General features: G+C 35.8%; 1 protein-coding gene across 9 annotated transcripts in view; it reads left to right on the top strand.

Annotated features, from left to right (window-relative positions):
- The first annotated feature begins 207 nt into the window (after positions 1 to 207).
- The window catches only part of LOC144972593 (MAPK/MAK/MRK overlapping kinase-like), a 55,021-nt gene continuing 33,732 nt past the window's right edge, over positions 208 to 21,496 (top strand). For 4 of the 9 annotated variants that reach the window (XM_078914034.1, XM_078914059.1, XM_078913996.1 and 1 more), the window contains exon 1: positions 3,840 to 3,976. In XM_078914034.1, the coding sequence (XP_078770160.1) occupies positions 3,840 to 3,976 (137 nt within the window). Of the gene's footprint in view, positions 357 to 979; positions 1,300 to 3,839; positions 3,977 to 21,496 lie in introns of those variants that run through there. The other 5 variants (XM_078914068.1, XM_078914042.1, XM_078914005.1 and 2 more) reach the window with 3 other exon arrangements.

A 21,496-nucleotide genomic window follows, 5' to 3' on the forward strand; every position in this document is an offset into this window, starting at 1 on the left:
GCTCTCACCTGCCAGGCGGAGTTGTCGTACCAATAAGGTCGCAGGTTCGAACCCCACCACCGCCGCGAAAATTTTTTATTCTCTATTGTCTTCTGGCACTTTTCTATTCACTTCATATCTTGTTGTTACCAACATAAGTGCCTGCTCCACTCACTTTAGTCAATTCTTTTGCTTATTAAGGTAGTTAAAATGTACTAAACATGTTTTGAATACAAAAGAGCTGATCCCCATAGCGACCCGATCGCTTCGGCTGTCGGTTCTCGTCGGAAAATGCTTCTGTCACATTACGATCCATGATTGTTTTCATTCTCGATGCTGGGAGAACCTGTAGGGATCCAACATAATACAATTCCAGCGTATGTTTCTATCAAATATGTATAGTTAAACATTGTTTTCTGGATTTATGCTAAAACCAAGTAATCCTTGGCTAAAACGTGTAATTGCAATCATTAATTCAATTTAGCCAAAGTTGAAGAATATCTATTCTTCTTTTTTTTTTTGCATTTGAATTTGAATTCTAGATAGGATTCACCTAGAGTTCTAGACTCCAGTTATCATATTGTGCGCCGATAATATTGGTCTTTTAACCTCTATATTCCCCCGTGTAACCAAGTATTGTTTCAATTGATATCATTTTATCCTATATATCCATCACGACAGACTAAACTTACGACAAACCAATTCGTAAAACACTTGAAATTGAAATAAACTAGAGACAGGGATGACTTTATCTTAACTTTAACAAGATACATTTAAGCTCTCCACTCTACCCATTTCCTAGCGGCTAATTCTGTGGTCTCGACTTACTGCAAACCATAAATAATGGTAAATAATGCTGACAATAACATGTTAAGAATGTTTGGGAGGGTACCTTGTTGACGATCAAACGTATGTTTATTTATTCATAATTTATCCATAGGACATAATTCTCTTCTTTCTTTACTACTCTTGTCATGCATCGCCAACCTTTTATTTTCAGCCTTTAACAATCAAATTCTATCCACATTTAGTTTTAAATGTTAACTGTAAAATGACGAAAAGCATATAATAAAGAATATAACATACCAGTGAATCAGTGAACATTGATATGATAAGATAAATTAGCTTATAATTATGAGTAAAACATCAACATGAGATTTTTCCAGTATTGTCATTTGACTGACTATTTTCTGACGGATAATGTGTAGTGCTTCCAGTACAAGAGATTAAAGTGGAACAAGTTTTCTTTTACTATGGATTACATATTTACTTAGATAGATGTGCAACTCAACACCGCCCGGATGAACCTGCTTTTGCAAAGTAAGTTTTCTCCATTCACTCTTTTATTTTCAAGTCTAACCTAATGGTACTTAAAGGGAAGATTATGGACAGTAGAATTGCGATGAATGTTAAATAAGTGTTACATAATTTGATTGGGATAATCCCGTTATCAGATCCCAATGTATTTTACAAAATGATATCACAGATAGTCCTCACAAAGAAGACATTTTTTATTACAGTTTTAGGCTGTCAGATTGTCAAGGGGGTTGAGAACTTAGTTAATTAGTCCCACTTGTCTTATCATGAAAATTAAGTCTCTAAATAAATTTTAAAAGGGTTGATTCTTACGTTCTTAGGAACGTAGCGGGGAAATTAATGGGAAAAATTAACTCTATTTCTTGCAGCTTAAATTTTTCAATGTAATCCCTCAGTCACTGTGTTTTCACTGAATACCTAAATCTGACAATCAACAGTTTTCACTCTAGAGGTGGATTATTAGAGCTTAAAACAGACAGCAATTACTGATTTTGTATTGTTCATTTTTACTTCCATTCCTAGGAATTGTTTATCTCAGAGGACTGAAACAGACTTTAACAAATCATCAAACTTTGAATAGAGCATTTGTCTATGGCAAATTATTTTCTACCTGATCTCTCAGTTACCCAATCATTGCTGGTGGAAAGAGAGTCAGAAAATACAAAGAAAAGAACTAAAGCCTAGTCTGTATCCAAATTCCAAATTCATGCTTATGGATTAAGTACCCTAACTTTTGAGCTATTCTAATTAATAATCTCGTTCATTCACAGTAAGGCAGGAATCAGGACTACCAGGTTATAGAGCTAGAGTTTTTTTTATGGTTAGTAGGGTGTTAATCTGACAAAATTAATTTTGTTCTCCATTGAATGGGACACACAATTCTGTCAAACACTGGCTGTATAAAATTCATTAGTACCCAATCACTGCTGGGTGGACAGAGGACCAGATAAAAATTAACATTCACATCACATATTCGAATCATGTCTGGGTGTGTGCAAGTTAGACGCTCTAATATAGTGTAGAACATTTACATAGTTACGTGGGGTCCAGATAGCTTCATGCATAAAAGGACTGTGATCAATCTCGGGTGAAGTCGAGATTTTTTTTTCGGACCTCCCTGTCTAACCAGTAGTTATTGAGTTGCTGGGTTTTTAGATCTGGCAGAAAGTACATTACGATAGATTAGCATCCTATCCAAAGGATAACAATCAATTGCTATTGTCTGTTTCACAATACAGAAACTGGGATTAACTCCATGGGCCTAATGGCTCTGAAGGATTACTGTATTTTACTACATATAGGACAGTATGGCACAGCAGTTTTCAATTTCCTGGTTGTGCTTTAAAGCTTTGAGAAAGTTACTTTGCTGTAGATCACTTTGCAGCACCGCACTGCGGTTGATGCCTGAGTTATTCCCGTCTTACCTTGGAATAGACCATAAAGACAAACATCTAATTATGCATGAATAGAAAGAATTTTATGTATTTATTTTTATTTTTTTTACGGATTGACCATGATCAAAGTACTTCATAATGCTTCATTCATCCTCTCAGGAGACTGTATAAAACCAAATTTCCATTTCATAGAATACAAGACTAACTTTTTGTACTAGCACCCTTTTGTGCGGCTATGTGGTCTTGTGGTATGATACTTGCTTTCGGTTCGGAAGATCTTGGGTTTGAGCCTTGCTTGGTGCAAAGATGAGTCCTTGAAAAAGGCTTTTTACTCATATTCTTTCAACGTTGTCAGGTGTAAAATGAGTACCTTGCTGTTAACAGCATCATCTCTGTCGGAAAAGTGGTAATATTGCCTTTAGGCGTCATGTCTCGTTCTACATGTTACGTGTTGCTATTGGTCAGGGACCCTTTGTAAAGCACTTTGAGCACATTTAGTAGATATTGCACTATAGATAAGCTTAAGTTTTTGTTTGTTTTTGTTTTATAATATTCATCATTATAAATAGCCAGGTACTCATTCACACCTGAGTTGAGTTTGGATAATGTATGTTCCTGCCACTTAAATTAGCCGACGACAGGGTTTTGCGACTTCTATCAAGATGGGTCACTATACTGTTGCACCATCGATGCCACAAAACAAATAGGCTTGCTACCCTTTGGATAGCATCTAGTCTATCACAAACCACTTACAAGATCAGATACCCAATCACTGTTTTGGTGGACTTTGTGGGAGCAAATCATTCATTAACATAATCAGCAACCTTTGTTCACTTAAAGCACAACTAAAACTTTGAGGGCAGCGTGGCTCAGTGGCACGGTCTTTGCATTGTACCTGAAAGGTGCTGAGTTTGATCACCAGCTGCTGCACTGTGTGGCCTTGAGTAAGTCACCTTAGCTCAATTTGCGGCACGGCACTGCTGCTGATGCCTGGGTTATTCTAGTCTTCACTTGGAATAGACCCCAGAGACAAATTTTCCCTATGGGATGAATAAAGGGAATTTTATTTTATTATTTTATTTTAAAAAGATGAAAAATGTTTAAGGAAATTTATTTTTAATTTATGCTATTTGAAAGTATCGTTTATTTATGTATTCATTTATTCAAACAGAATACAGGATCCTTGGTAAGAAGGGCGAGGGTACCTTCTCCGAGGTCCTAAAATGCCAAGTAATCAAGGATGGCACATATAGGGCTTGTAAAAAGATGAAACAAACATATGAAAGGTGAGTTAGGATAAGTTAGACCACCTTATAGAGATCCCCCCCCCCTCCCCCAACTCAGATTAATATTGCTAATTTTTATTAAATTATCAAACTGATCCTTTTCATAACTTATGTCATAAAAATAGAAAAAAAAAACACACACACAAAAAAAAAAATAAATTAAAAAAAAAAAAAAAAAAAGAAGAAAAGAAAAGGAAAAGGGAACCGGAAACTTAAAAATAATATTGTGTATAAGAGACAGTTTAAAACAAAATCTCATAATATCCTTTTCTCTCAGTGCATTTTATCGCCAATAATATGTGTTTTGTCGTGCCCCCTAGTCATCAGTCGAATTGTGCAATTTTTAAAACTATGTCACACATTTGTAGTTGTTTTTTAAATATTTTTTTGTTTTTGTTTTTGTTTTGTTCTGTTTTTTTTTTTTGAGTGCTTTTATTTGCTGTTTTGCTTTATCCTGTAAAACTGTTTTACATCAAGGAGATGCACTTTATACTGAGTATCGTTTTATGACATCATTAAGAGATAATAACCTTCAAGTCCTATTCTCATTCCCTTTTACTCCTCCATTACATTCCCCGTCATTCTGCAAACATCTCTCTCTCTCTCTCTCTCTCTCTCTCTCTCTCTCTCTCTCTCTCTCTCTCTCTCTTCTCTCTCTCTCTCTCTCTTTTTCTCACCCTCCCTCTCTCTTTCTCTCTCTTTATCTTTTCCATCTCTCTCTCTCTCTCTCTCTCTCTCTCGCTCTCTCACTCCTTCTCTCTATATGTGTGTCTTCTCTTATTATCTCTCTTTTTTTTTTCTCCTTCACTTCCTGACTGTATGGTCCTCATCCTCCCTCTTCGTTCTTTACCTCATTCTCTCCCTCACCCTCCTCCTCCTCTTCTTCTTCTTCTTCTTCTTCTTCTTCTTCTTCTTCTTCTTTTCTTCTTCTTCTCTCTTCTCTTCTTCTTCTTCTCTCTTCTTCTTCTTTCTTCTTCTTCTTCTTCTTCTTCTTCTTCTTCTTCTTCTTCTTCTTCTTCTTCTTCTCTTCTTCTTCTTCTTCTTCTTCTTCTTCTTCTTCTTCTTCTTTCTTTTCTTTTATTATTATTATTATTATTATTATTATTATTTTATTATTATTATTATTATTATTATTATTATTATTATTATTATTATTATTATTATTATTATTATTATTATTATTATTATTATTATTATTAATTTATTAATTTATTATTTATATTTAAACATTTTTTTAATTAATAGAAAAAAAATATTGTTAAATTATTTATAAATTCATCTTCATTTTTCTTCTTGTTAAATTAAGCCCATAATTGCACTCGGTTATCAGAACTGCAATAATGTGCACTGAGGTTTGTACGGTTCTGAAAACGGTAATGGTTATTTAAAGATTGCTTTTAATTCCAGATAAGTCTACTGTTTACCTCCCACCGAAATACTTAAAGAAAAAGATAATTTGAAAAAACCCACTCATACCAGATATAACTACATCCATACAGATGATATGGGAGGGTGGTGATGGCGAGGTGTCCGAATGGTTAAGACATTGAACGGTGCCCTGGAAGGTCTTGGGTTCGAGCCCCGCTTCAGACACTTTCCTTGAACAAAATTATGAACCCCCAATTTCCTCACGACTGTGAACAACATGGGTGATTCCTGTTGAGATAAGACGTTTGTTTGATAGATTATCAAAATTCCTTCATGGAATGGGTAGGCGACGACCAACACCATATTTGTATAATATGCTTTCAATATCCATTTCTGTCCCAATGAAGAGGCCACGTCCATCGGAACGTTGTGGAGTGGTACGATCGGTAGGTTGTGGATTCTCAAAGGTATAGTTAGTGGTCTGTACCAGTCTATTTGTGACGTTCATAAAGATTATATTGTCGCTCCAAACGATTCGCCTTGCCTTCGGCTCAGTATTATTATTTTTGACCCAGTTCTTACAAATCTTTTGTATTTGGCAGCGTTGGCCACCGTTTTTCTTTAAGTCATAGGTTACCGTTACTACACGTGTCCTCTGAATATAATCCGTCAACATTCACAGGCACATCGCCAAATTGATTACTTCGCCAAAATGCAATGTGCAGATTTATAAAAATTATTGTATTTTCTTCTGAGAACGACATTGTTCTTGCTAAACAAAATAACATAATACATAATATATGCACAATGAGATGTGATTTTTATAAGTGTAGTTATGAGAGGTTAGGATTGTATATGTTTTTGTTTGGGTAGTTGTGAGGAGGTAGGATTGGATATGACTTTTGTTTGGTTAATTGTGAGGGGGTGTATCTGATTTTGTTAGTGTAGTCGTGAGGGGGTGAGATTGTGTATGATTTTCGTTAGGGTAGTTGTAAGCAGAAGGTGGGAATGTATACGATTTTTGTTAGGGTAGTTGTAAGGGGGTTGGGCTTGTGACAATTCACATTTTCTGTTACATTTGTAATTTTCGAGCAAAGGAAAACTACCAGATGCCCGGGACGATTGAACTACAAAAATACATGTAGGGTAAACTTGAAAGTCTTCAAATTAAAGCAAAGAACAAATAGCGAACATTTCAAGGACAGAAACTATTGAACAATTTGCCAAGGGAAATTACGCAATGATGAGATGCGATAGTTTTATTTAGTTGACGGCTTGAGAAGAGCTCAACAAATCTTGGTTGAGAAATTGGGGGAGCTTTAATTCAGCAGAAGTATCTCTGTTTTTGTAAGTGATGCTGTCATCGAATAAGTACCGTTATAAATACACGCGTGTCACATTATGCATTCATGATTATTTAAAATAATATGCTTCATCCATACATCTGGAAATACATGGATATTCATGGATCTCTGGTGACAAGTGGGTTTATTGTTGAGAATGATATTAAAACGGAAGACGAAAGTGTAAAATATGGGCTTTTATCCATTTCCCACCATTTAGGGCTTCACTAGCCACTGCTCATCATATCTGTTGACACAAAATATCATCATCATCATCATTGCCTTTTTCACCCTTGGTCAGGGTATAGGCCACAGACAAACAGTTTCCATCCTTCTCTATTCTGAGCCAACTTTTTTATCTCATTCCAGGTCTTACCACTTCTCTGTATATCAGCTTCTTTAATTCTTCTCCATGTTCCTCGTGGCCTTCCCCTTGATCTTCTGCCCTGAGGGTTCCAGTCCAATACTTTCTTTGTTATAGTTGAGTCATTCTTTCTAAGCGTGTGTCCAATCCACCTCCATCGTATGCAGCCTGTATCTTCTCATCTCAGTCACAACTTGAGAGCTTTTTCCTGCTTCATACATGGTGCGAACGTTCCACGACGCAATTCGAAGCTGCTTGTTTGGCGAAGACGTCATCGGGTCAGCAGAGTCCTTTCGGCTTTGTCTGTTATCCTTCATAAATTCTGTAATTCCAGAAACTCTTCGGTCGCCCAAGCTAAAAAAAAAAGGATTTGGTTTGTCTGTCTGTGTTTCTGTAACGGTTTGAGTTTAACGGAAAGGGGTGTTAACCCTTTGCCAACCCCCAACCTGGCTTGGCGTTGGGCTATTCTTGACCCTCTCAGTTGAGGGACCCCGGACACCACACGGGGTGACACAAAATAGCTGCTTGCATATTTATTTACATCTTGGAAACCCCTCCCACTTACACTGTGAAACGCTTAGAGGGGCATGTTTATGGTAGCATGGTTAAGTCACTCTCTTTTAGATCGGAAGATCGTGGGTTCAAATCTCAGCAGAGACCCAGGAATTTGCTCTCTCACAACTTCATGGTTTTTAAAGCTCTCATTGACAGTCTCATTGCAAACGGATGCAAATTGAAGGCTTTTCACGATCCCAATCGAGTTGGTATGGGTTTTTGATTATTATTATTATCATCATCATCATCATCATCATCATCATCATCATCATCATCATCATCATCATCATCATCATCATCTTTATTATTATTATTATCATCATCATCATCATCATCATCATCATCATCTTTATTATTATTTATTATTATTTATTATTTATTATTATTATTATTATTATTATTATATTATTATATATTTATTATTATTATTATTATAGAATCAGCCAAAATGCAAGACTTCACAATTGGCAGCACATTCTTTCCGGGGTGCAATTTACCGAAGACTGCATTATATGATAATTGAGTTCCCGAAAAAAAAAGTATGTAGGTTTAAGGCAAATCCTATTTGGACAGGATTCCACACTGCTAATCGAACTACGCATTACAGAACACAGTCCAAGTGGACCTGTCTGTGAAATTATAGCCTACAATTACACGGGGCATACGGTGTTAACCTCATGCTTTGTTCAACCACATTAAGACCATGATTGAATGATTGCTTTACTTATAACGAGATTTTTTAAATTCTTCTTCATTCCACACTTCATTGCACACAGCTGCTTTTATATTAGGTTGTATACATCCACTCGATTAGGGTCTTATATAAATTACCGATTTATGTAACTGAAACACTCATGTTGGCGTGGAAGGCAAGAGGGAGGCCTTGAGTATTTAATATAGATTATCGATTCTAACTATAACTATATTATTAATCTGGTACTGGTACTGGTACAGTTGCGATCTTTCAAACCACACCTGTGATTATCGATATTGGTTTTAACACAATATCACTAGGAATGACTTTTAAAATTAATTATAAATGTTTATAACGGGTTCCTTTGCTTTCTATATAATAAAGATCAAGACGTCAACATGTTCGGGAGGATCTTTTCCTCTCATTTTTTTATGTGACAGTATTATTAATTACAATGTTACATTTTTGATGATTCTTCAAGAATTTAATAAATGACTTTTTAAAAAAATAGATAAAAATGGAATAGACGTAGAGAGGAAATTACAGTTTCATAGATGACTAGTGATTTTTAAAAAAATAACGCGACCTTGTTGTTTTAAAAATCTCAAGATTGAAAGAGTTCGTGTATAAGAATGATATTGAACACAAAGGAATGCAGCAGCTTCCAAACAGAACAAAATTATACTTGACGGAGAACGTTTTGGGCTCAATACACCATTCTAGGGCCAACAATAAAACAATCAAACATCTTACGTGAATCATTATCGGTTATTTTTTTTTATTTTTTTGGTCGTTGTTGCTAGATTACGAAGAGTTTCGGGAGCAAAACGTTCAATTTTCAGTGTTTTGTTATTTCTGAAACCGTTATATTCATAGATTCTCTCTTTAAAAAAAAAAAATCTAGCAGTTTGGTTTTCACTCTAAGGGACCGTTCACAATTGACGTCAACCAAAAAGGGGGAAGGGGGGAGGGGGGTCTCTCAAAAGTTGACAAGGGGGAGGGGGAGGGGGAGTCCCCCAAAAGTTGATGTCAACTATGCTATAATTATTTTATACCACCAGCAATGAAAAGAAAAAAGAAGTAGAAAATGCGAAAAGTCTCATCAAAAAGTTGAATGATTCATTTAACTGCCATTCTCCTGTGTCCTTATTGCACTACCATTCAACAATTAAAAGTATGAATGTTCACAAAAGAGTTTGTAGTAAGAAAGATGTGTGTGTGTGCCAGTGGATGAGAAAGATGATGAAAATGATGATGCTGAAGAAGAAAACTTGATTTTACCACCAAATATCAGAAATATTTTTGAGATCATAAATGATACCTTCAATATTTGAATGATGAAAAATTCTGTAAATATATTGGTGTGAAGATTTTAAACACTTTTAAAAAACATACCTCAGATACTGTTACAAATTGTTTGCTTTCTGTCATGTTTCAAGTTGCACTAAAAAAAAAAGACATTTCTATTTTAAGGTCCAAAAAGTATCATATATTTTAAAATGTCTAGTCAATTTTTCCAAGGTTTATACAGTTTTTGTTTCTCTAAAGAAATGTAAGAAAAGACTTGTGACTTCTCATTTTACTGCCTCGTTAGCTCATGTGGTGGAGCGTTTGCTTGTACGCATAAGAATGTTAAAGTTGACATCAACAAGGGGGGGGGGGGGGGGGGGGTTGGTCAAACGTTGACAGGAGTTGACAAGGGGGGGGGGGGGGGGGGGTTCAAATTTTGCCAATATTTGGTTGACTTCAATTGCCAACGGTCCCTAACTTATAATGATAATATAATTGATGAGTAACTTCGCATGTACAGTTAAGTTTTGGAAACGATAAGTGTTGTCAGGTTTGAGAGAAAAAAAGTGAGTGGTCGATATATTTTTAAAAAAGTGATTAAGAAAAGAATATAAGATTCTTGAACTCCTGCCTTTGAAATTTGGAACAAGTCAATGTGCGACCTTAGGAACGCGCATTGGGAACGATGTCCCAGGTTTTAGAGTTTTTGCCAATTGAGTGTCGTATAGAGCAGTATAATTAGGTGCCCCAAACGTAAACAAAGGTCTAGAAGCACATGGCAAACCACATGTTCCTATCTTAACAGCTCAAGTTCCAATGTAAATTATAGAAAAAAATAACCTTTAAAATTTGGCTGTTAGGTGGCAAAAGAAACACATATTCATAAATAACTCGATCATGCATCAAATAATGTCTAGATATGGATATTTTATGGAACAAAAGGTAAAATTTATCAAAAGTTACAGTCTATATATTTTTAGACCAGAGCAAATTATTGCGCTGGTGTGAACAAAACGAGAATTATTCGGAGCCTGATTTTCAGAATAATTTAGTCTTATTTTATTATTTCTGCAACTGTTAGATTTTATGTAAACATATTTTCAACACTGAAAGTGTATTGCCTACAACTCAAACTACAAAATTGGGAGACCTATATTGTGCGTAAATTTTTCCGGTCCCTAACGAAAATCACTAGCAACTTGTTATTGTTTACGTTTGGGGCACCTAATTATACCGCTCTATAAATCGATTGATATTTAAAGGACATGTTTTCTGGACAAATTTTAAATACGTGTCTTTCCAGAGTATGGCAGTTAATTGCTTAACATAGACTTAAGAAAATACTGCCATATCCCGATTCCGACTTTCACATAGGACTAAAATATACCGTTTCAAGTATATTTTTTGGAAATTTCAGTTTTAATAATACGTATCTATGTTTTTCAAAGGCACATCTTCCAATTCAGATTCTTACACGATCAATTATCCCTTTAACTTTATGCTCGATCTCTTTTCCTCATATTATTGTAGCTCTATTTATATCATTTTTTCCCCTCTGTATAATGGATTTTGAAACTTAAAAGATAAATGGTTGATTATAGAATATAACATTATGCATAGATACGATATGCACTTTCAGATAGCTAGTCCCCCCCCCCCCCCTCCTCCTCTTCCTCTTCCTCCTCCTCCCCCTCCTCTCCTCCCTTTCTTTCTTTTTTTATTTTTACTATCAAGATTCACACAATTTAATAGCTATATCATAATAGCTGTCTCATAATAATTGGGTCGTTATATTCATTGAAAGGTCGTTTGAAAGGGTAATGCAAGTGTAGGTCTGTGCACTAACACTGCCATAACCTTTTTTTAATATTAAAAAATAACTGTATCTCCTGGAACGTCTATGCTGTATTTCATTACTCTGTCCTCTTGAAAATACGTGTCGATATTCATGCATTCAAAATTTTATGGATTTGGCCATGGTTCAGCAAGATAATAAATAAAAAAAAAAAAGATAGGAAAAAAAATCCAACTCAAGTGGGATCAATTACCATATGCAATGTAAGTACAAAAGAAAGAAAAAGGAAGGGTGAAAAAGAAAGAAAAAAAAACTGCCCCCCTCCCCCTCCCAAAAAACCCCCCCCAGTAATAATGAAACAAAAAACAAAAAAAAAAAAACAAAACCAAAACACACACACACACACACACACACACACACACACACACACACACACACAATACAACGCTATTTGAAAGCGGCAATTTAAGCTTGATTTTGAATGAATTACTTTTTGAGAATAAAGCAAGAGTTCAGGATAATAAGGTCCACAATAATAATATGGTAATGATGATGATGATGATGATGACGATGATGATGATGATGATGATGGACTTGAGTTTTCTGGGTCTTTTTTATTGAAATATGCCCTGATGAAAAAATAAGTCCTTGAGGATTTTCAAAGGAATTTTGTTTACAAAAATATTTTAGAATTACTATTAAGATGAAAAGAGACCGTCAGTGGTGGGATTCGAACCTGCACCAATACGGGACGCTCATAATAAGAACGGAAAACCCCAAAATATCCAAAACACCCGCGTACTCAAATAGTGTGCGGTACTATCAAATACTAAACTGGCTATGGCTGATTAAACAATAAGAAATAATTGTAGTCAAAACCCAAACCCAAACGGGAAGTTAATCCCTATTACCATCGATCGATAGCTTCCGATGGCTGTCAGAAAATAGCAACAAGCTTCCGATGGCTGTCAGAAAATAGCAACAACTAATTTGTGACGTCAACCGCAATTTCTTTGTAGAATATAGCGCACGTTGATGTGTCACATGTATCTTGTATGGAAAAAAAAAATTAGACTGTGTCAGGAATAAATAGCCGCATATGTTGTGTACCGAAAAAAATGTGTTGTGAAGCGTTAACGGTGCTATCTCAATTTGTTATCGAAGTGAAAAGAAGAATCCACCTCCTACAAAACTTATCTATCCATTCATAATCTTTCCCTCCAGTTATCAATTCATTCAGCAACTCATCGATCTCAAACATAATCACCCATCTCTCAATATATCCATCTATCAAGTCCATCCAATAATCTACCCCTACCCTCGCTCGTCCATATACATGACCATTCAATTCCCCTCATTGCCATCTTCAATACATTGGAATCCGCATAAAGTCAACACTCTTAAAGTCAATTTCTGCTTAATGTAATCAGATTTTGTTGGTCCCAAATTTTCTGCAAAATTTCAAATATTCTTTATCTACGTGTGTTAATTTATAATGGATATAGTCAACCTTGCTTTAAGTCAACCAATCTTTCAGGTCCGACGATGTTGACTTCATCAGGATTTTCACTGTACACGCCAGTCGAAATTGTGGGCTCTGCAGATTCTGAACACTTTTTACAAATTTAGACCACGCGACGAGTTGAAAATGCATGGCGTTGTACTTTGTTAACGTGCAGTTCTATGTAGTATAAGTAATCTATAATATTGCGATTGGTTCTTACAAACAAGAAGGCCACCCGATCCGACTGGTAGACCTGTACTTAAGGTAGTTGTGGCTCCCATCTCCGTGCACATATTTGCAGGTCTGATAATCGAACTCAATTATGGGCTTGATTTAACATTGTTGTAATTGACATTATTTTGCATTGGTTTGAGGATATTTCCAGTACAACAATTAACCTGTAACAATTTGGGTGATCAGCCTGCAAATAAGTATCATCAGTTCCCATTCATCCAATCATCCTATCGCCGCTCGATTTACTCACCTATTCTCATATCCGTTCATAGATCTACACACCCATTTTCAATCCATTAAAATATTTATACGGATAAAATGGGCACACGTCATTTTTGCTTATCTCACTGAAAACTCCATATTAATTAATTGAACAAGATCAAATCCCCTTCTTAATTCCTCCTATTTGTATCAGTTTGACATTTTTGCTGTAAAAATACGTATCGAAAAACCAATTGAATCAACAGAAATAAGTGATGGCAATATTATTGTTTTGATTTATGATTTAAATAGGCATTATGATGATTCTTTTTTTAAAGATATATACTCCAAATATACGAGACTCCGCTACCCCAAACAGGTAGCTTTGTTACTTGGTACGTCGTTGTCTCTTCAATGTGTTTCAGATATATTTTCAAACTAATTACTATAAGCTGATAAAATTAATAATGAAACATATGCTTGGAATTTTGCTGAGTAGGCAACGACAACCCCGACAAAAAAGATACCCCCCCCCCCCCCAAAAAAAAAAAAAAAAAAAAAAGAAAAAAAGAAAGAAAAGAAAACGAAAGAACAGTAAAGAGAAAAGAAAAATTCAAGAGAAAAAGGAAATGTTATCCTTCATCAACATTGTACTTAGTTCTCATTTAGTCTTCAGAAAGGCAGCATGGTCTCAAATCGTGGACTTCTTTTAGAAGATAATGTCTCAAATTAATGCAGAGATTCCGAACTTAGCAAACCTTCAACAATGGCCAGTGAAAGTAAGGTGAGATTGTTATCTATCCATTATAGACATTTGTATGAGAGAATATTATGAATCAGGTAGCTGCTTGATGACATCCGGGGCCGTACGTTTTGCTCCGGGATGTTTGTAACGTGTCTATTCCATCTTTAACAATTCATTTCAATTGGTTCCGCTTCAGTACAATGCTATGTTACGAATCATATTCTCGTTGATTTAAGTTCTCAAGCTGCATAAACTCACCTACAGATTGATAGCAATGATAAATATACGATTTCATTCACAATCTATCGTTCGGTTATTATTAAGCTACCATACCTGTGTTTTAACATTAAAAGCGGGAAGAAGTAACATTGTTTTGGTGATAAAGGCGATATTTGGGCAAGACATGTGTATGGATTCTACATGGCATTACACGGAGATTAAACGAGCTTGAGCTTGAGCTTTTTTAAAATATAGCGCAACATCCACTAAACGTGCTCAAAGCGCTTTACAATGGGTCCCTGGGCAACAACAACATTTAACATGTAGGACGGGACATGACGCCTGTTTGGCGATATTACAATTTTTTTCGGACAGAGACAACGCTGTTGACGGCCAGGTACTCATTTTACACCTGAGTACGGTGAGAGAATATGAGTAAAGAGCCTTCTCCAAGGACTCAACTATGCGCCGAGCGAGGCTCGAACCCAGGACCTTCCGATCCGAAAGCGAGTGTCATACCACAAGACCACATAGCCGCAAACGAATGACGCCCTGACAGTCCCTTAGTGGGCATGGAGGCGCTAACTGTGTATTCTAACCCCCTATATATATATATACATTTTCTAACTTGTTTTCTGTCTTCGTCTTGGAATGAGATTACTTGGTTTTGTCTTGGTCCTGGCCTTGGCGGAATCCTTGGCTGTGAATGAACAGTCAAATGTAGAGTTATAGTATGAGGGTATGATATTTCTTTCCTTGTAAATCATCTCTCGGTACTTAAGTACTGCTATATTTTGTTTTGTTTTGAATATCCTTGTCATGATTTGCAAACATTTGAGTGTATTCGTCTAAGTGGGATCCTGTGCTCGTGCCTGGATAATACTTTTGGGTGATCTCAAACTTAGCACGCTGATAGTGTTCTTGGAATCTACGTATTTTCCCAATTTGAAATATTCCAATTTGTCTTTTTTTTCTCATATGTTTTTATCTGTAAATCTAGATTTATTTTTTTTGCTATTTCATATTTTTAATGGCGCTGAAATGACCTAAATATGTCGCCAGCGCCGTGAAATCCTTAAAAACATAAAAACAAAACGACGCCCCGATAGCAATCAATTAAAGAATGACTTCACATTAACATTAATATGACAATGCTCTGGTTTTACAGAAGGGTCCGCGATTTGCATAATTCATGTGCTGAATGTACAATGGACCATAAAATGGAACGTTCTTAATAATTAATCCCTTGCTTGTTTTCTTTTTTTGTCACATAATATACACAAAATAATATAAGAACGGGTCCAGCAAAGAAAACAAATCTTGGACATTATTAGTCATAATAGACGTGGCAATCACAATAAAATAAATTTTGAGAAATGATTTAAGAGCTTGTATTCGAAACGCTGATCATGTTTGCTTTGATTGATCCTTATTCTGTGGTTTAACTTACATATTATCTATCCTCTTGGTGATTGAACAACTCATGGTCGAGGCAGTGGATTTCCTTCAGAAGTGAAGAAAATTGACATAGAACTATTTAAAGCGGACCTCTCTCACTCTCTAACTACACATTGTGAGAAAGAAGTGACTGGTGACAATTTTGATAAAGCAGTTATTAGTGTTATGGATAAGCACGCACCTCTCACAACAAGATCTGTGAACATCAGAAAAGAATCACCATGGTACAATTTGGAGGTAAAACGTATAAAGAAAGAGAAAAGAAAAGCGGAGAAGAAATGGAAAAAATCTGGCCTGACAATTGATAAGGAAACTTACATATCATTCAAACATAGACTCAAAGAGGCGACAATTAAGGCAAAGCGTATCTACTATCTTGATAAAGTTGATAACATAAAAAGTCCGAAGGAGTTTTATAAAATCTCAAATAAGCTTCTAGGCAAAGAGATCAAAACAAGCCTGCCACACCACACTGACGACGAGCAACTCGCGGACTGCTTTGTAGAGTATTTCATGAATAAAATAACAACGATACGGAGTGAACTTGACACAGACGAAACAGAAGCAGAATATACCTCTTTTTATGGTGAACCCTTAACATCTTTCAAAGAAATTTCAATAAATGACACAAAGAAAACGATTCTCTCTAGTCCTAGCAAATCATGTAGGCTCGACCCTTTACCAACATCCCTTTTGAAGGAGTGTATTGATGAACTTGCACCTTACATCACTGAATTGATTAATCAATCATTAAGGGAGGGAGTTGTTCCAGAAAGCTTCAAGTAAGCATTGGTGAAGCCATTGTTGAAGAAAGCGGGACTTGACAGTGATAATTTCAAAAACTTTAGGCCTGTATCAAATCTACCATTCATTTCCAAAATTCTAGAAAAGATTGTACTAAAACAACTTTCTTGTCATAACCTCGATGAGTGCTTTCAATCGGCCTATCGGCAAAATCATAGCACAGAAACAGCATTGATGAGAATCACAAATGACTTGCTGCAAATTATTGATCAAGGAAAAACCACCATCCTTAGTCTTCTCGATCTTTCGGCGGCCTTTGACACCATCGACCATGCCATACTACTTCGAAGGCTACAAGTTACTTTCGGCATATCGGGCACTGCTCTAAACTGGTTTGCATCATATCTTACTCAAAGAACTCAATCAGTTTTAATTGGGGAAGTAACTTTGTCAGAGCGTGACCTTCATTTTGGTGTACCTCAAGGATCCGTTTTAGGTCCAGTCCTTTTTGTACTTTACACTTCCCCTGTTGTGAGAATCTTAGAGCAACATTCTCTCGCTTACCATATGTACGCCGACGATACCCAGATATATAGTATAGCATGTGTTTGCAATCCGATATAGTTTCAAAGATAACTGTTTACGAACAATGCATCAACCATGTGATGAGATGGATGTCTGCAAATAGATTAAAATTAAATGGCGACAAGACTGAAGCCTTATTCATTGCTAGTTCAAATAATAAGACAGATCCATTTACACTGGCACTGACAATCAACGATAATGATAAAATACAACTCACAACATCAGCAAAAAATCTCGGCATCACCCTGGAGAGTGATCTGTCTATGAACAAACATATTAACAATGTGAGAACAAGTGCTATCTGCATTCTAAGAAATATCAGAACAATCAGACCATTTATTAATAGGGAAACTTGCAACAAATTGGTAACATCTTTGATATTCCCGAAAATGGACTACTGCAATGCACTGTTTGTTGGTCTAACAAAGGACAAAATAAACAAACTCCAGAAAATACAGAACATGGCAGCCCGCGTTGTACTACAGAAAGACAGAAAAACTGCAGCTCCCGAATTACTACAGCAGCTGCATTGGCTGCCAGTGGACCAGCGGATTAAATATAAATCTTCAACTATCGTTTTCAAATGCCTGGAGAGCTCGTCACCAGCATATCTCTCAAACCTCGTTGAACGGTATAACCCACAGCGATCGCTTCGATCAACGAACGACCTCAAACTGAAAACACCCCGCTGTCGAGTGAAGGCTGGTGAACGCGCTTTTAGCATTCTGGTCCAAGGTTGTGGAATTTACTACCACTAGAGATACGTTCTTCGTCTTCACTAGAGGAATTCAAGCGTCGATTGAAGACATTCTTATTCCGACAGGCTTTCTTTTGATTATGTGTTGTTCGTGTACTGTGTTAGGGCTTCATTATTAAGTTAATCTTTGTTATGCGCCCAGAGCCCTCCTGATGAAGGGATGTTTGGCGCACTATAAATCTATACCATTATATTATTATTATTATTATTATTTATGCTATATATGCTATCTTTTGTTATCGACTTCCAACCACATTGATTTTCGATGCCTACTCTCCATGTCTCTACTTGTCATTTTTGCTTCCTATTTTTATAATTCTATATATCCAGGCATTATGCGGCCTCTATACGCCAAGATACCATGCGCTGACAATAGGGTCAGAATACCTGGGTTTAAGACTATTAGAGAGTTGGGATTGATTTTAATCTATCGATGGTCAAAATATTTAAATGCGTTTTGCCAGCTATTTATTTATGCGAATTTAGAAAATAATATATATATATATAATATATATATATATATATATATATATATATATATATATATATATATCCCTCCTGATTTTTATGCGTCCCTTTCGTGCAAAATTAAGGAATAAAAATAACTCAAGATTTTTTGATGAAATTAAGAAGCCTTGCGGACAATAAAACTTAGACAATTTTACGATGCTGACATTATCAATTATCAACTTCTCGCTTTTCACCTATACTTCTCAGCCCTTCCTACTCGATTTCCCCTGTTGTCTTTTTCTGGCTCATTTCTATCTCAGACAATGGCCAAATTTCACGCCAGTCCATTGGTTTCCGCAACGATGGTCATTGTGTAATGTACCGAATCATCATGAATTCCCGCGGGAATCGTGCCAAAAGGCAAACAGCTAAATGCCTAGCGGTATATATTAGGTATATTATTGCAGGTATATATTAGCGTATTGTCTGAAAGAAACATAGCCTTTTTGTACTAAGATATGTTACAAAAGATTTGTTTTCTGAATCCCATCCTCCCACCTTCTATTCATCGCCTCGTTTTGACATTTATTAGGAAATATGGAAAGATCAGATTACTGTATAAACACTGGAATAAGTTGGGTTTATTTTTTAAGAACATTATCCAATCAATTTTTAAAGCCAATGAATTGGTAAAAAAACCCAAACAAACACACAAATTAAACTAAACTAAACTAAAACATTCTCTGTGTTTTGAAAATCGATATTTTCTATTTTCTAATCATGATTTTCGTCATCGGGAAAATGATCACATTCCGAATCGATATGATGTCAGCGTTTGTATGGAGGAAAGGGTGTTAACCCTGCTTTGATGATCTGGAAGAGATACTTAACATGTGACCCGCCGTCTCAATCTGGTTTTATATCCCAGCGAACTTGATGTCGAAAAGTGTATTTTAAGTTAAAAGTATATGAAATACGAAATTTAGGGCGTGTTATTCATTCTCCTATCAAATTGAAATGTATTTCTGGCCACAAATTCCAATTTTAGCACTTAAATTACCCCGATAGAATACCGTTTTGAAGCGACCGATCTCATATTTTCTTACTCAGGGATTCATATTATTCTCTCGTCTATCTATACTAGGCGACTCACGACAGTATCTGACGTGCATTGATTAAACATCCCCCCCCCCTTTTTTTTTTTTTTCAATTCTACCCCCACCCCGCGTCCACAAAAATTCCCAACAGATACGTTTGTTTTATTATGTATCGATAGATAAGGATAATATCCCCGCCATGCCCCAAGTCCCGATTTTTCTAACCTACATGAACCGTGAGTGTCACTTTTTACCACTCGATGCTCTTTCTTTTGATGGTTAATTAACATCATAATACTGCCGTAATATGAAAAACAAGCATATTAAAAATTTTGGCCAGAAAACTCGTCCTTCAAATATCAATCGATTAAAATGCCCTTCATCTTGCCAAATACTCTCAAATCTGTAATTTCTTTCTAGCCAAAATTTTAAATACGTTTTTTTTTTTTACGAAACTTCTGCAATGGAATGTAGCAGAATCGTTTAATAGTTACATTACATACACGTGTATTTCAGTATATAATTTTGCAAAAAAAAAAAATGTTTTTATAGACAGTTACAAAGACGGTCCCCGTTAAAAAGCCACGAGTGATTTACTGATATAGGGTAAACTTTTTCGTCTAGACCTTTAAAAGATATTGAAAGGGGAAAATAAATTTAACTATTCCTTTGAATTACACTAATCTGATTGAAAAAATGTTAAAATGGTCTTGAATCTAAATTGGTCCAAGGCATGGTTTAATTCAAATGCAAATGATTTAATGCGATTTATGATCTCCCGCGAAAGACTAGCAGTCACACATTGAATTTCATTTGCTAAGCGTTATAATTGATTGCTTTTAGGCCGAATAAATAGTACATAAAAGAAATACACAGTTCTCTTCTCATGACTTTGCTACAAACCGAGACACTACAGACTTTGGTTAATGACGCTGTAGACATAATGATCATGAAGATGGTTAAGGTGATCATCATTATGGTTGTGAAACAGGATTGGGATTCACATCTTAAGTCTCAAAGTTAAAAGACCATTCAATATCGATCCAGCTTTTCTTTTATATCGATTGCATATCAGATTCGTGGCTTAGGGTGTAAAAACGATCTCTTACTCAATGATTGTATATAATTTTTTGGATAGAAAATTCAATAAAATTTGCGGAAGGTCAAAAAATAACCTTAGAAACCAACTAAAACCACGATGACTTGCAATGAGGTTTAGACGGTGATTCATCATCGCCATCATCATCATCATCATCATCATCATCGCTTTGACTTATCTGGATGTGGCGTCCGCAACTACCAACGGAAACAAGCTTCTGCCCTGCGCCATCGTTCCACATTCAGTCACTTGCTTATTCATCCATTCTCTGATGTCTTGTAACCACCTTCTTCTTGGACTCCCTCTCCCGCTTTTACCCTCCACGATGCCCTATATATTTTTTTCCAAGGGTGACATGTCTCTTGATATGTCCCCACCCCCCCCCCCCCAAAAAAAAAAATCAATTTTTTAGGCTTCTGTATCGTCTTGATGAGATATAGCTCTTTATTCCCAAGGCACTCTTTCACATTTTGGTTAGTTTCCTTTGCTGTCCAGGGAATGGGAAGAATTTTCCGGTAGCTTTTCATTTCAAATGCATAGATTTTATTCTCATCGTTTTTTTGTGATTCTCCGTGATTCTCATCAACGAATAAATAAATAAACAGCAACAACAACAACAAAAACACAAACATTAAAAACAAAACAAAAACAAAACAAACAAACAACTGCCTGAATTGCTTTTTGTCTCGTTTATCAGAAGGCAAATTGAACCGGAAATGAGACCAGTCAATTGGTTTATTTTATGCTATTCACTTTGTAACTTTGTATTAGTGGTTAAGTTTTCTGAAGAATCCAATATTATGAACATGATTGGAAATATATATATACGTAGATGTTTTGTGTGATAGGGTGTCAGGTTCAAGTCCTACGTATCAAAGACTTACATGGACCACAAACATATCAAACTTTTAACATGTTGTATATTTCTCAATATGCATTGTTGTTTAAAAATAGACGATGTATTATATTATATGGAAATACGAGTACAGTTATTTGCTTTGGTAGATAAAGAAAAGCA

This window comes from Berghia stephanieae, chromosome 1 (genome assembly GCF_034508935.2).
Source record: "Berghia stephanieae isolate SIO BIC M18660-M18661 chromosome 1, UCSD_Bste_1.3, whole genome shotgun sequence".
NCBI classification, from domain to species: Eukaryota; Metazoa; Mollusca; class Gastropoda; order Nudibranchia; family Aeolidiidae; genus Berghia; species Berghia stephanieae.